Consider the following 14030-nt stretch of genomic DNA (forward strand, 5'->3'; position numbering starts at 1 on the left):
TCAAGGTATAGACTTCATTGATCAGGCCTTTAATGTTCTCTGACAGGAACTGGCCTCTTCTGGTCATGATGAATGTGCCCTTGATCATATCAGTATATTGATTTTATCATTAGGCCTATATCTTTCTCATACAATGAAGTGGGTTCCTAAGTGAAAGCCAGGTTAGTATGATTAAAGACAAGGCATAAAGTCACTTTTGAAAACCTGATCACTTCACAGACATTTTTTGTGGATAAACTCATATATCACCTAAGCACAGCCTGAAGAGCTCCTAAGTGATGTGGACAGTATCAGTCTGGAAGCAGGGCTGTTTACTCCTTTGTAAACAGACCCCCTCTGCATAACATCCTGCAAGTGTAAGACTAGGCCTCTGACATCATGGAGCCATATTTCGTCTGACGTGTTACCCCAGTCAGGGTCAACCTTTTCAAAAACAAGTGAAACAAAAGCGCCTGGTGTGTGCCACTTAAGTGTAGTGGTAATGAGCTGCTGAGTTCATAATCATCCCAAGGTCATGGTTAAGAGATCTGAACAGTGAACCATGTGGCTCAAAGTCTGAATGCAGCTGCTACTCTTTCCACCAGTGCTGTTTTCCAATAGTTAATTTAGTTCTGTTGATCAACTTAATCAATTAATTGATTAATCATTTCAGCTCTACTGAGTTTGTGTGTGTTTGCAACTCTGTGTGCCAGTCGGGCAGTATGAGCATTTGTCTTCCAAGGTAAATCAGACCTTTTCTGGCCATTAAAACCACACAGGTTTAGTTCAAATCTGTAGTATAACATTCACCTCTGTCTATGTGTGCATCAAATTAAAAACGTGTCAGATTGCATTTGAATCCGTGCAAGTGTGCATGCATTTATGTTTAGTTTAAAGGTTTTAGCTGGCGCCCCCCTCAATTTTGCTTCCAATGTTCATACACTCACACAGAAACTGCATAGGTTTGTCTTTGAGATTTTGATTTCTTTTGAATAGAAAATAACCCACAAAATGAAAACCGTATTAGATACAAGTGCCAAAAATTATAAATACAATATAAATAAGACATTGCACAAAATAAGATATCAAAGAAAACAAAGAAGACATTAAAAATGATTGCACAAAAAAAAGATATTAACTGCAAATGCAATATGCATAATGTAGTTGCATAATGTGTTCTCCAGCACACATGGGAAAGTTTTGTCTGGTGCCGACAATCCGCTAGTTTTTCGCTTCCATATTGAGTCGATCCAGCCGTCTGTGTTCATGTCTGCATAGTGTTACATGGGCTTTGTCTCTGTTTGGTGGGTTTATCTAGTACTGACACAGATTTACTAAACTCAGTGAAACAGCTGTATTCACAGTGTGTCTATATGTATTTTATGTATCAGATATGTTTGAATTTTATTAATATGTGTGTTTAGAACTTTTTATTTAGGGTTGGGGTGGAAAATTTTGAGATTGAGATTTCACAGAGAAATGCCTCTACTGAAATCTCTCTAGTTTTGCGCTGCTTCACTATCAATATCAAATTTGACTTAATGTTGTAACGTAATGTTCAGATGTTGTAGTATGGTATGGTAGATGTTTTGGGCTGGCCCTCCATAATTACAAAGGGATATTCACTCTGAAAGTTTAGTTTTTGTTAGGCTAAAACAAAAGTGTTCATTAATGCTGTGTTCCATCTTCATTTACTCATAGCCAGTGACATCTAGGCTGATGCTTTCACCTCTTGATGAATCTCACAAGTGTTACCTTTCTTTTGACAGATTAAGAAGATTGAAGGTTATACATGTAGACATCAGCCTTGATGTTACTGGCTAGGAGAAAATGAAGATGGCACGCAGCGTAAATGAACAATTTCATTTCAAATTTTGTAACTCTGTGTGAGTATTACAAGCAATTCTAGCTATTTATTGATTAGCAAACCACGTTACTAACACTTTGCTCCAAAAACAACCGTATCTATGGTAACTACCAAATTCAATAGACTATTCATTTCATCACGTTAGTGTACCTCTGTCTTTTTCCCGTTTTTCCTCCTCTCTCTTTCTGCTTTTTCTACCCTGAGCCCCCCCCCAAAGAAAAACCCCAATAAAACAAAAAAACAACCTCTTTGTGTTTCTGTTTCAGCAAGTGTTTCTATTGGAGCCTTTGATTAATGATTGATAATCTAAAGTACCTGTGGCTGTATTGACTTACTGCGACTTGCCTTCACCGGATTCATCATAACTATGACAGTGTTTGCTTTTGCCATCACACTGACTTGCCATCTGCTCCACTTCCTCAGATGGGAAATCATCAAACAGGAGAAGTGTTATTGAAATAGGTAGCCTAATTTACGCAAACTGACAGTGACAATTCATAAACGGTGTGTAACCTTGAAATTAACAGCATTGCAATATCATCAGCAAAACCTATTATTGAGGAGACGCAGGTTTGATAACCATAAACAAACGCAGCTGAGTGGAACATCAGTCTCCTCTGTCCTAACTGCATTTTTACAATCTGGGCTGGGATTTTGATTTATTCTGCAAATAGATATTTTTGCCATAAATAAGAGGATGGAAGTGAAAGTAAAGTCTTCCACATGAATGCAAGGCTGTTGTGCTATAAGGCTACACTGTAAAGTTGTATTCGTTTTGGTAAATATAATTTTATAGCTTATACATTATAAATTATTCCTTGTGATATATAGACTAGCACTTTTAGCTATTTAGGAGAACAAAATGCAGTGTGTGCTATTGACACTGGCTGGAGATTGATCCACTTTTTGGAGGGCTGTGTTGCTGACTAACCTCTTTCTCTCTCCTCCCACTGACCTGTCAGCTTTTATTTGCTGTCCACCTCCTTACGTGCTTTCAAAGATATTGAGGGGGAGCTGATAAAACTTTCTGGCATGTGGTCATTAAGGATAAAAGGCGTTTATCCTTGTTGACTGGTGAATGGTTGTTTTTGTACATGTCCTGTTATGTTCTGTTTTGTACTGCTGTTTGTTGAAGGTGTGGGAGAAAGACAGATTTGCTTTATGACCTTAGATACTCTTATTAAGTCCGGAGTTACCGAATCAATCTGTGTTTTACTTGTGCTTTTGGATTTTAAGTTTTAGGTTTCTCGTGTTTGTGATCTGACCACAGTGACAGTGGACAAAAGTGTCAGTGCGGATTACTCTGGGGTTTGAGTGTGGCCACAGGCAAAAGCAAACACATTCTGACCTTCACCTACTCCTGTCACAACTGGCTGCTTCTCACCGAGCGAGGCCTCGATAAGTTTACCCAGGTTTCAACCAGAAAAAAAAAGGTCTTTATTTTCCTTTGCATGCTAAACTATTTCAGTCCAGTTTAGTCTAGTTCTCCCTGCCGTGTTGTGAAACCTGCAGAAACCACAGCACATGTGACAGAGGAGTTGCTGTTTGTTTACTAGATAGCATCAAGTTCATCCCACCTGCAAGAAAGCTGCTCTCTTTCAAAAGCTAAAAAATATTTTTCTAATCTGTAAACCTCACCCCATCTTTTCATAGCCTATCATTACAAGTGGCAGTTCTTTGTTTGTCTGTCTTTTCTTCTTGTAGTTGAGGTGTTGATTGTCTTGTTCCTCTGTCCTCCACTCCTTATTCCCAGGTGGCTCAATTTACATTTTCTCCTCAGCCTCTAAAACCTGTATTTTCTACTGAGTATTGGTATCAACAGATGGTCAAGCCAAGCTATGTACTGTAAATCTAACAGCAGCTAACTCCCGATGCCTTTATCTGTTGAGTTAACAGTCGGCCTCTGTATGACCATGTTTGACCTTTGCACTGATTGATCACAGAGGAGAGGAGAGGAGAGGAGAGGGGAGGAGAGGAGAGGAGAGGAGAGGAGAGGAGAGGAGAGGAGAAGAGAGGAGAAGAGAGGAGAGGAGAGGAGAGGAGAGGAGAAGAGAGGAGAAGAGAGGGGAGGAGAGGAGAGGAGAGGGAAGAGAGACGCAAACTTACAAAAACGCATTCCATGAAGCAGCAGATTTTGGGCAGATCCCTACAAATCATTGCAATATGTGTAATGCCATCTACAGAGAGAAAAACATTTCCTGTGGTCAGTCTGAAAAAGCCTCAACAGAAAGCCTGTTTCTCAGACTTTGATCTGAAATGTGTAACCACAAAGGCACATAAAGGATTATAAGTAAAGAGTCATACATAATCAGCTACAGGCACACACAGTCACACAAAATACATGAACATGTGTACAAATACACAAAGAATCTGAGCTACTTTCAAATGTATCGTGCCTCACTTCATGTAATAACTTCTACAGGAATCTAAAGTCAGTCTAACAGGGGTGCATTCTTTCCCCATTCACTCATTGCTTCCAGCACCATTATCAGTTACATTACCAGTTGGCCTACATCACTTCAGACATTCACAGACTTAAAGTGACTTCTAATCCAATCCATATGGTCTTAAATGTTCATGACAGACCACTTGGTGGCAGTAGAGATTGTCAGTGCCATATCTCTTCACATCTGTTTCCCAAACTTCACTAAACGTGTCACTAAATTAATGTCATTTTCTTACATTGCAAGAAAAGGCTCTGATTCCAGAAGGGTGAACTAAATATACCTTTAAATGTTTTGATTTTCCCTTAGGACTAATAGCACTGGTCTTATCAAGTTTTTATTCTAATTACTGCAATTTACCATTTACCACCGTATTATTCCTTCAGTGTCTATAAAACCGTGTAACCGTTTTAAACCTGTCACATGTTACTTTACACTCAAAGCAAAGCCAGTGTGTGAAGGGCCGTGTTAATGCTGGTCTGCTGTCCACAATATGCCCTTCAAAATATAACTTACCCTGTCACTATGTCTCTCTCCAGCCAAGTCTACTTTCACAAATATATACTGTATGTATGTTGTTATATATGTTTATCGTCCTCAGAGGACAACTTGATTGACTGATCACATCATTTCATTCATTATTATTTCTAGTACAAAGGGGGCAGTAGAGAGCTAATTATAAATTATCCAAATACAAAATTTTGTCATTGTATCCAAAGAGCTTAAAGAAGGCAGCTTTATCATTGTCCTGCATTCATTTTTTAGATATAGTTATATGAGAATGTTATGTGACGCTAGACAAATCCTACACTGTAAATCCCAATCCATCTGTGATACACAAATGTTAAAGACTGATAAAATTAAATGAAACATACAACCTTTATGTTCACTTGACACAAACCCCTATCCTTTGCAAGCTTGACATAATTGTTTTATGATAGGTCAACAATTTTTGATTTTTGAGTTAATTTTACTTAAATTAATAAAGTCAATATAGCCTAATTAGTTCAAGACTTTAGGCTTCAGGCTTATATTTTTGATAGTTGAATTAACTCAAAAATGTTTGTAAAAGTATGCACTAAATGTTTTTATGTTCATATCACCAGAAGTCAATTTCTTGCACCAAGCAAGCTGCAAGGCATAAATTTCCAGTCAGACAGAGGTCATGATACTTGATACAATTATTTCTTATCAACAAACGTTTAAGTTGAGTAAACGAATTAGGATTTACAGTGTAATTTCCTTTTAAGTGAAACCGAGTGATGATTTTCTTTGTCCAAAAACAATCCGCTTTGGCAGTCCGGATAAATGGCGTCTCCTCTTTTAGTCTAAAATATCAATAGCATATTCAATAAATGAGTGCACAAGAAGGGGCTCTGATTATTAATTTGTTCATAAACAAAAGCGGATTTAGTGGTCTTTGGAGGGACATCAATGACAAAGTTAATGAAGTGACTTGAGAAGACAGTGTTAGCGTACAAATACTTTTTTTTTTTTTAAATTACTGGCAGAAAGAATTAAGGCACAGAAGTTAGTTTCAGCATGTTGCAAGAGATTTCAAGGCCACACTGAATAGTGACAGGCAATTAAGAGATTTATTCAGTGCTGGAAGATACACCTGAGCATGGAGACTAACTACAAAGTTAAAGAAATTGTGCTGGGATTACTGGTTTCTGCATAAACTGAAGCTTAACTGTGTTGCTGTCTTGAATTTGTATTAATAAGTAGTTCAAGTAGTATTAAGAGATGGAAAAGGGCGAAAACGGATGCAGAATGCAAAAACTAAGCAGTGAAAAAAGTTTAAAATGTGAGTCATATTGTGAATGAGGTGAAGTAGACAGAGAAAGAATGAGCTAACCGGCCAGGGAGCAAGCTAGCCGCCACCCACTGCAGCTAGCTTGCTCCCAAGAGGCTCTGCGCCTGGTGTTATGTCTAATTCTAGATTCTAATTTAGTGGCAAATACGACCACATTACAATAGTTTAAGTAATAGTATACAGCTCCAGAATCCAGCATGCCCCCCTGTCTACTAGCAGGGGTAAGTATGGGCTCAATTTAGGGTCAAAATCATTTTGAGCTTGGAAAGTGATGTCCACAAACAGGAGTGGGGAATCTTACTTAGGCATATGTATATGCCTACATTCAGACATTTCATTTTAAAGTTCAATCACTTCTCATCGCTGTCAACTGTTAAACACCTAGCCAGCTAACTGCAGCTGGCGATGGCAGTCTTTGCTCTGCCTCCTCAAGCTTGTTGTAGCAGCACATGTACCAGTTCTGCACCAGAGCAGAACAACAACCACCTGCAGTCCATGACGGTGGATTTATAGTCCACACGCGGGACGAGAGATCTGCCTGCCCTAATAGCTAATAAAACATTTGCAGCAAAGAAAAATTTTATTTGAGCATGAGTCTGCCCTGTGACAGAGTTAACTGTATGCAGATGCTGAGAGAGAACTGCATGGGCGCTTGTAACAGCAGGCCCTGCCCATATCTAGAGTTACACAGTAACCCGAGAGTCTGTGGGGCGGGAGAGGCAACTGGAGGGAGGAGGCAAAGCAACAGAGGGGTGTGTGTGTGTGTGTGTGTGTGTGTGTGTGTGTGTGTGTGTGTGATGTGAGTCAGATAGAGAGAAAAAGAAAGCAAATTAAAGGGACGTGTGTGTGGGACTTGAGAGTGTGAGGAAGGAGTTCCCAAAGTTTTCAAAGAGGGCGGCACACATCGTACTTCTGGATGTGTTTGCAGAGCCTCATGATACACACGCCAACATGCACGCTGTCGTTCAGGTTAAGATGCAGGCACGCACATGCATGTTGGTTCACGAGCAGAGGTGTCTCTTGTCATGTTGGTGTTTCATTAACTTAACTCCCTCTGTCTAATGGTGGACTTTGGACCTGAAGGAAAGGAGAGGCTGGAAGAGAAGAGAAGAGAAGAGAAGAGAAAAGAGAAGAGAAGAGAAGAGAAGAGAAGAGAAGAGAAGAGAAGAGAAGAGAAGAGAAGAGAAGAGAAGAGAAGGACAACAAGAACGGAGTAGAAAAATCAATGGGCAAACCAAAACTTCCAGTTGAGGAGATGGAGTGAAGCGAGCCAGAGAGTCACACAGGACAAGACAGTGACTGGACATGGGCAGAGAGCGACTCACCCTGGGGTTGCTGCTGCGTTTGGGTATTCTGCTCACTACTGTGTATGTGTGTGTTCATGTTTACCTGGACACAAGTTGGCGGAGAGCACCTGCACCCCTGGCATTTGAACATCCCATCCAGTCTAGGCAGAACTTGGGGCAACAAAGCAGAACCAAGCGGGTCTCTGCAGAGACAGAGGAGCAGGACAGGAGCATTAAAAGGAGAATCTCCTACGTCCGAACACTGAAGAAGGACGGTCCAGCTAAGAAGAGGGATGAAAACAGAGAGGCCCCCTCATCTCCTCTCCACCCACACAGAAAGGTATGTTTCAGATTGATATCCCATCAACGTTTGAGCTCTTAATTGCTGCGATTAAGATTCTTGTAAGGTTATCTGATCTTAAATCAGTGTAGTAGGAGACAGAGCAGCTCAATAAGGAGCTTTCACTCCATCTCTGTGAGTCACTGGCTTAAATCTCAGTAATCCCAGGAGGGTGATGAAGGAAGAACAGGCAGCAGAGTCAATGCATGTTCACTGGGCGCTTCTGAAATGCTTCGAAGTTGAAAAAGAGAGTTTGTCACCAGTTTCTGGCACATGCAAAGCTGCATTTATTTTATTTTTTTTAATCAATTTTTTTTTGGATAAATGTATACAATTTAAACAGGTGTAATTTCAACACAAACTACAAATAAAACACTAACACTGGCTTTTTGTATCAGTAGCAAATCTATACAAAGTCTGCTTTAACAAAGGAGCATTCAGATGCAATGACTTTTAAGAGCAAACACAGCTATTCACATACACACACACTCCAGGGGATTGACCCTTGACCTGTGAAGGGTGTGTTGAAGCATCAGCTTTAACAAAACTCCCACTTCCTTCCCTTTTACTGTCTCGTTGTGCCTTTTCTATTTCTCTCCGATTCATCTCTGCTCTCTTCTCCATCTCAGTAGCCTTTATTTTGTCATTTGACGTCTGCGTCCATCCATCTCTCTTTTTGTGTTTCCTTTCACGGCCAAATTCCACCAACTATCCCACCACCAATACATACCCACAACAAATCTGCCTTTTCTTAATCTTGCTTTCTTCTCTATTGTCCTCCTCTCTGTTGCATTTCCTGCTTCTGGTACTTTGGGGTAAGATATGCTTGTATGCTCGCGTTTGTCTTTAAATCTTTAATGACTTAAACCAACTGAGTTTTAAATGCCATGGAAATCACTGCAGGGCTATTATGCCACACTGAGAGCGATCAGCACTCATGCACCATCAATAACACATACCACCATATGCTCACTCTCCCTGCTTCTTAACACAAAATTTGTCACATACGACGCCCTGGAGGGGCCCGCAACAAAATTTCTGTGTCATGTGCTGCTGCTGTTTAACTCTCTCTCTTTTTTTCTCTCTGCCTACATTTCTTCTCGCCTTTTCTCCCTTTAGGTCTCTCATCTTGAAGATCACTGCTCTTTCGCTCTCTCATGTTACCTTGTTCCTGTTCTTCGTGCTCTCATCCTTACTTTTGCTTTTTCATCTTTCCTGTCTGTCTCAATTTGAAATTTCAGTCTCTCCTCCTACTTCTAACCCATATTTCTCTTAGTTTCTATCCCTTCCTTCAACCTCTGTCCCTCTCTCTCTCTCTCTCTTTCTCCTTTTTCCTGCTCACTCGCTGGCTCCCTGCACATATTCCTGCATAGCAGATGAAATAATGGGCAGGAAAGCAGGACTGCTGCACTGCAAGGAAAATGACAAGGACGCCTCCGGCGACCTTGATGAATAACAATGAGGGGACTTCAGAGAAGAAGCTCAGTTATCAGTGGGCAAGGTGAAAAAGGTGAAAATTAGTTCGTAAAAGCTTAATTGTGGTGAAGCTTGGTACAGTGCTTATGCTATTCGAAGCACTTACTGATTTGCGAATTTCTGGATTTTATTATTTGGTTTGTTTATGTTGGCATTTAGTGAGTTGCAGTGTACTGCTGTAAAATTGAGAGTCAGCACGCCTTCCCCCAGTCCAGGTGGTTGGCATGCCGTGTAAAATGTACTTGCAGTGCGTTTAGGCCAAAAGGGATCGCACAGTTTGGAACATAACATTTAGCAGTATTTTATATTTTTGTTCCCCTCCCCTTTGGCGTGTTAACTATAGTATAAGTGTTTGTGCTTTCAACAGACTGGGGAAGGACTGAAGTTTTATGTTGCTGCAGAGCATAAACAAAGTGTTAGCTGCCCCTCACTGGTTTCTATTTATGAGCTGCAGTTTCTAACAGTCATAACTTCATCTGCAGGAAGCTGATATTCAGTTCTTCATTCATTCACCTTTTATAGTCTTTTATATTTGGAGGTTGGTCTTCGATAAGAACAATAAAACTGAACATATGACCACATTTGTATTTTCTACATCTAGTGAAAAAAACAAACAGCTTATCCTCTGATTAGATAATTAATCAAACATTCAGAAGGACAATGGCAGAGATGTCCACATTTTATTGACTTGAGTTCTACTGATTTTGCATATAAACCAGGAGGTCATGCACCTTGACATCTACTGTATTTCGTGAATGTATAAAATGTTACAATGTCATGTTACATATTCAGTGCATGACAAATCAAATCTTGTGTTCTGTATATAAACACTGCAAATGAAGAAACACCTCAGAGGGAATCTGACTTTTTATGTTAAATATTATTTCCAGCTGTGCACAGTTGAGTTGTTGGTGAGGATTTCATATTTATATATATGGGATATATGATCTTAATGCAACACTATTATTAATGTTGGTGTTTCGTAATGAGGGTTGTGTGCACTCATTCAAATTTCGCCTCCCCTTATTTTTCCTGTTAGCACTGAACTGACCTCACAGCTAATGTATTTTCATTTTTCATTTAATGTAATCCATCAGTATGGTTGATTGGCACAAACACTAAACTCATCACCTGCACTGTGGTTGACGACACTCTCTATTCTCTGCTTCGCACAAAGGTTGATTAGGGTTTCGACCAGTTTTGGTATTAAACAGTATGTTTATGTCTACATCAGGATTGAGACACAAATGAAACTCCACGCCTGTCTGGCGGACAATGCCACATCCTCTGTCTTCATCACTTCGGTAAATATTTCCATGTTCACACAAACTGATTGATGACATTTTACTGCATACCAACAACTACAAGGTGACACAACTTAATAAACTCACAGGCTGCTCTGTCGTCCTTGCTGGCGTTTGAAATGAAAGCTATAGATTTTTTTTTTTTTGCTTTGAGGCTTTGTCTGAGCAAAATGAAGCGAGAAATCATTCAGAAACTCATTCAAGGAGCTGGAGTGTAGAAAGGTTACAAAGACTCTGGCTGACAAATTCTGTCTCCTTTGTGTGTGTATGTACAGTATGTACTGTATATATATATATATGTGTGTGTGTGTGTGTGTGTGTGTGTGTGAGAGAGAGAGAGAGGAATCCTAAGAGTCTATTTTAGTAATAACCAATCTAAAAATCTCTCTAGAACTGCCTGTTCAGCTTTCTTTAAACATCTACCTCTTACAGGCTTTATTCCACGCTGGCAAAAGAGGAAAGGGATGAGTTGGTTAAACATAGACAGACATGAAGCGTGTTGGGCCAAACAACAGCAGCAGAGATGGAGGGAGAGAGAGAGAGAGAGATACACGCAGGAAGAGAGAAAGACAGAGAAGAGCAGACATGGCATTCACTGATGACTCAGCCTGCTAACTTTAACACAATAATAAACACACTACTGCCCTAAAGTCACACACACACACACACACACACACACACACACACACACACACACACACACACACACACACACACACCCTAATACAATTTTCTAGCCGAAAGCTCTGAAAAAGACAACTAATTGCTGGATGCTCATAAAGTCACCAGAAGTCACCAGATGACGCCATATGCCAATTTGCATGAGTATTCTTCCGACACTCGTCTCCTGCCATTGGTAGAAGGGGAAAAATTCTGCTATGAACTGGTTGGATAAGAGAAGCAAGTAGGCTACCACTAATACCCTATGCTCTACCCTATTTCACAAATAAAAATCTAGGATAAATATGACATGACAAAGCATCTACAGCAACGCTAACAGCTGTGCGAGGAGTATGAAGGCACAGTTTGAGCTGAAAACGTCATGCTAACATGCTCACAGTGTGAGTCCAATTTATAGTTGAAGAAACAAACCAACCGATCTGTATTCACAATCATATAGTGTAAGTTCACGCTGGACATCACCTTATTTCTGTCTACTCTGTACATACTGTACAACAACTAATGCATGTTTGTCCAGCTCGGGAGAGAGATTCCTCCTTTGTTGCTTTTCCTGAGGTTTCTTTTCCCCACGTGTCTTTTCCTGCCTAAGGGTGTTTTTGTGGTGATTTAGTCCTTATCTGGACAAAGTGTCCTCAGATAAAAGGTGTCAAATGTTGTAGAGATTGGAATGCACTCTGAGACAAACTGATGGATGATGATTTGGGGTTATATATAAATTTGACTTGACTTCACTGTTAACTGTTTTCCCAGGATTTCTGTGTTATTTCAGTGTTATGCAACTTCCTGCCTCCCATGTCTGAACATTCAATTAGCTGAGATGTGTAGCTGTAATAATAAAGCTACACTGACCGAATTGAGGTCTTCAGTTGTGCATTTAATTAAAAGCTTAAGTTACACACTGTTATTATGAAAGAGTGAAAAAAAGGTTTTAAACATTTATTTTAAAAAAACCCATTAATATTCATCAGACATATTCACTTTTTATGATGTTTTATGTGTAGTTCTCGAAAACATGGTTCACAGCCCCTTAAGCAGCAGTTTGGCAAATACAGCAACAATAGGAAGCATCTCGACCCAGCAGTGAACTGCAACAAGTGTCTCATTCCTCTTTCTGCTGTTATCTTTGAACTGCAAAGTGTTTTCATACAGTATGAAAATACAAACAGGACCTTTCTTAAATTTAAGGCCTATTTTCTCATCCGTCCCGTCATAAAAGAGAATACTGCTCACTGCTGCTTTTGCTCCCGAGCTCAACTCTCACTCTTTTTCTCTCACTCCTCTGAAGACGGGATCTTCAGTTCGCAGCTTTGAAGTGATTTGTTCTTAAGTTTTCTCTTAAGGCGCTCCGCACATACCTACCACTGACAGAGGTCTCCAAAATTAATGTAAAAATGAATTTTTAATGTTAAACTGTTACGTGTATAGCCCCTTCACTGCACATCCATCTTGTCAACTCTCCACGCCCTCGCCCCACATTGTCCCATTTCCCAGTGAAGGTATCGTGAGTGTGAGAGATTTTGTACAGGATCTCTTTCCCAGAGTCAGAGATTTCTCTCGGATAGGCCAGCTGTCATTCACGTGTCACACGCGCTCAACCTCAAAGCCCATAGGCAGGCAGCACTCATAACAGAGAAGAAAAGTGTTACCATGGATCCTTTCAGACCGGCCTTGTAGTTTTTGAAGATTTTATAACATGAAACAGGGAGGCAGACGGCTGAAATGATCATCCAGGGATGTCAAGCTGACAAAAAGGCAATCTGTGCAACCCCATGTAATAGCTGATCTTTTTTATGTTGATTTACGCATCCATAGCATGGGAGATAGTGACTATTAGTAGAAGCTATCCATTTTCTTTATTATCCTGTTGATTTTGGCAACACTGACAAACCGTCAAAAATACAAACTAGATGTTTCTAGTCACGGGAACCCAGTGGAGGGGATTAAAACAAACACTGTTATGGCCCTGTAAATCAACTTTAATTCACTCTGTTTCAATAAAGAAGAATACTTGTGATTACGTTAATTGATTCAACCAAAAGAAACACTAATAAGCCAGAGCAGCCTGTATTGTAACTGAGATGATTTCTTTTAATTAGATGGGACATAAGTTCATTTCTCCGCAAGGCAAGTATTAATTACTTTTGTTCAAATAAGCATCAGTGTGATTCCAAATGAATACTGTGCTGGTGAGCGTTGATTAGTTCGGCGTTGGGATAAAGTGAAAAAACAGAAAAGGCCACTTTGTGCTGTCTGCGCCAACCACTGCCAGCCAGTGTTGGGCCCCCAGTGGAATTTCATATGCAGAAACCCAGTGACCTTGGTCATGTCTCGGAGAGCTGAAAGACCTCGGCTCAACAGAGAGAGAGAGAGAGAGAGAGGGAGAGAGAGAGAGAGAGAGAGAGAAAGGGGGGAGAGAGAGGCTGTTAGAAAAGAATGAGCGGGGTTGACTTCTGTAATCCCAAAGGTGTGACTGGAGTCAGTTCTCAGGCATCTTTAACCTCTAGCTGGGGCATCTGGGGAACCAGGGAATCACAAGAAATCATCAGCTGGGAAACTGACATGTCACCTGGGTCGCACTCTTGAGCTAAAAGTTTTACCCATTACAAACAGCGTCTAGTGCAGCGGCACTCCCGAGCTTGGGTTATTTATACATTTATATTGACTGATTCTACAAAGGGTAGTCTCTGAAACACAGGAAAAAATAATGCTTTTTTGAACTGACATTTGTTCAAGCAAAAATGTACATGTTTACTCACCATATAGTCCGCAGCGCTTATTTTGTCAGTGAGGCTTGTATTGAGTCTTGATCTATAAAACTGAATGCTAAAGGTAAAACT

General features: G+C 40.2%; 1 protein-coding gene across 1 annotated transcript in view; it reads left to right on the forward strand.

The window, feature by feature from the left end:
* The first annotated feature begins 6890 nt into the window (after positions 1 to 6890).
* The window catches only part of mettl24 (methyltransferase like 24), a 33183-nt gene continuing 26043 nt past the window's right edge, over positions 6891 to 14030 (forward strand). Inside the window, exon 1 of the mRNA XM_023400493.2 lies at positions 6891 to 7732. Within this exon, the coding sequence (XP_023256261.1) occupies positions 7412 to 7732 (321 nt within the window). The 5' untranslated portion in view covers positions 6891 to 7411. The remainder of the gene's footprint in view (positions 7733 to 14030) is intronic.

The sequence above is a fragment of the Seriola lalandi genome, unplaced genomic scaffold (genome assembly GCF_002814215.2).
Source record: "Seriola lalandi dorsalis isolate HSWRI2012SDOR001 ecotype SW California unplaced genomic scaffold, Sedor1 jcf7180002052504, whole genome shotgun sequence".
Taxonomy (NCBI): Eukaryota; Metazoa; Chordata; class Actinopteri; order Carangiformes; family Carangidae; genus Seriola; species Seriola lalandi.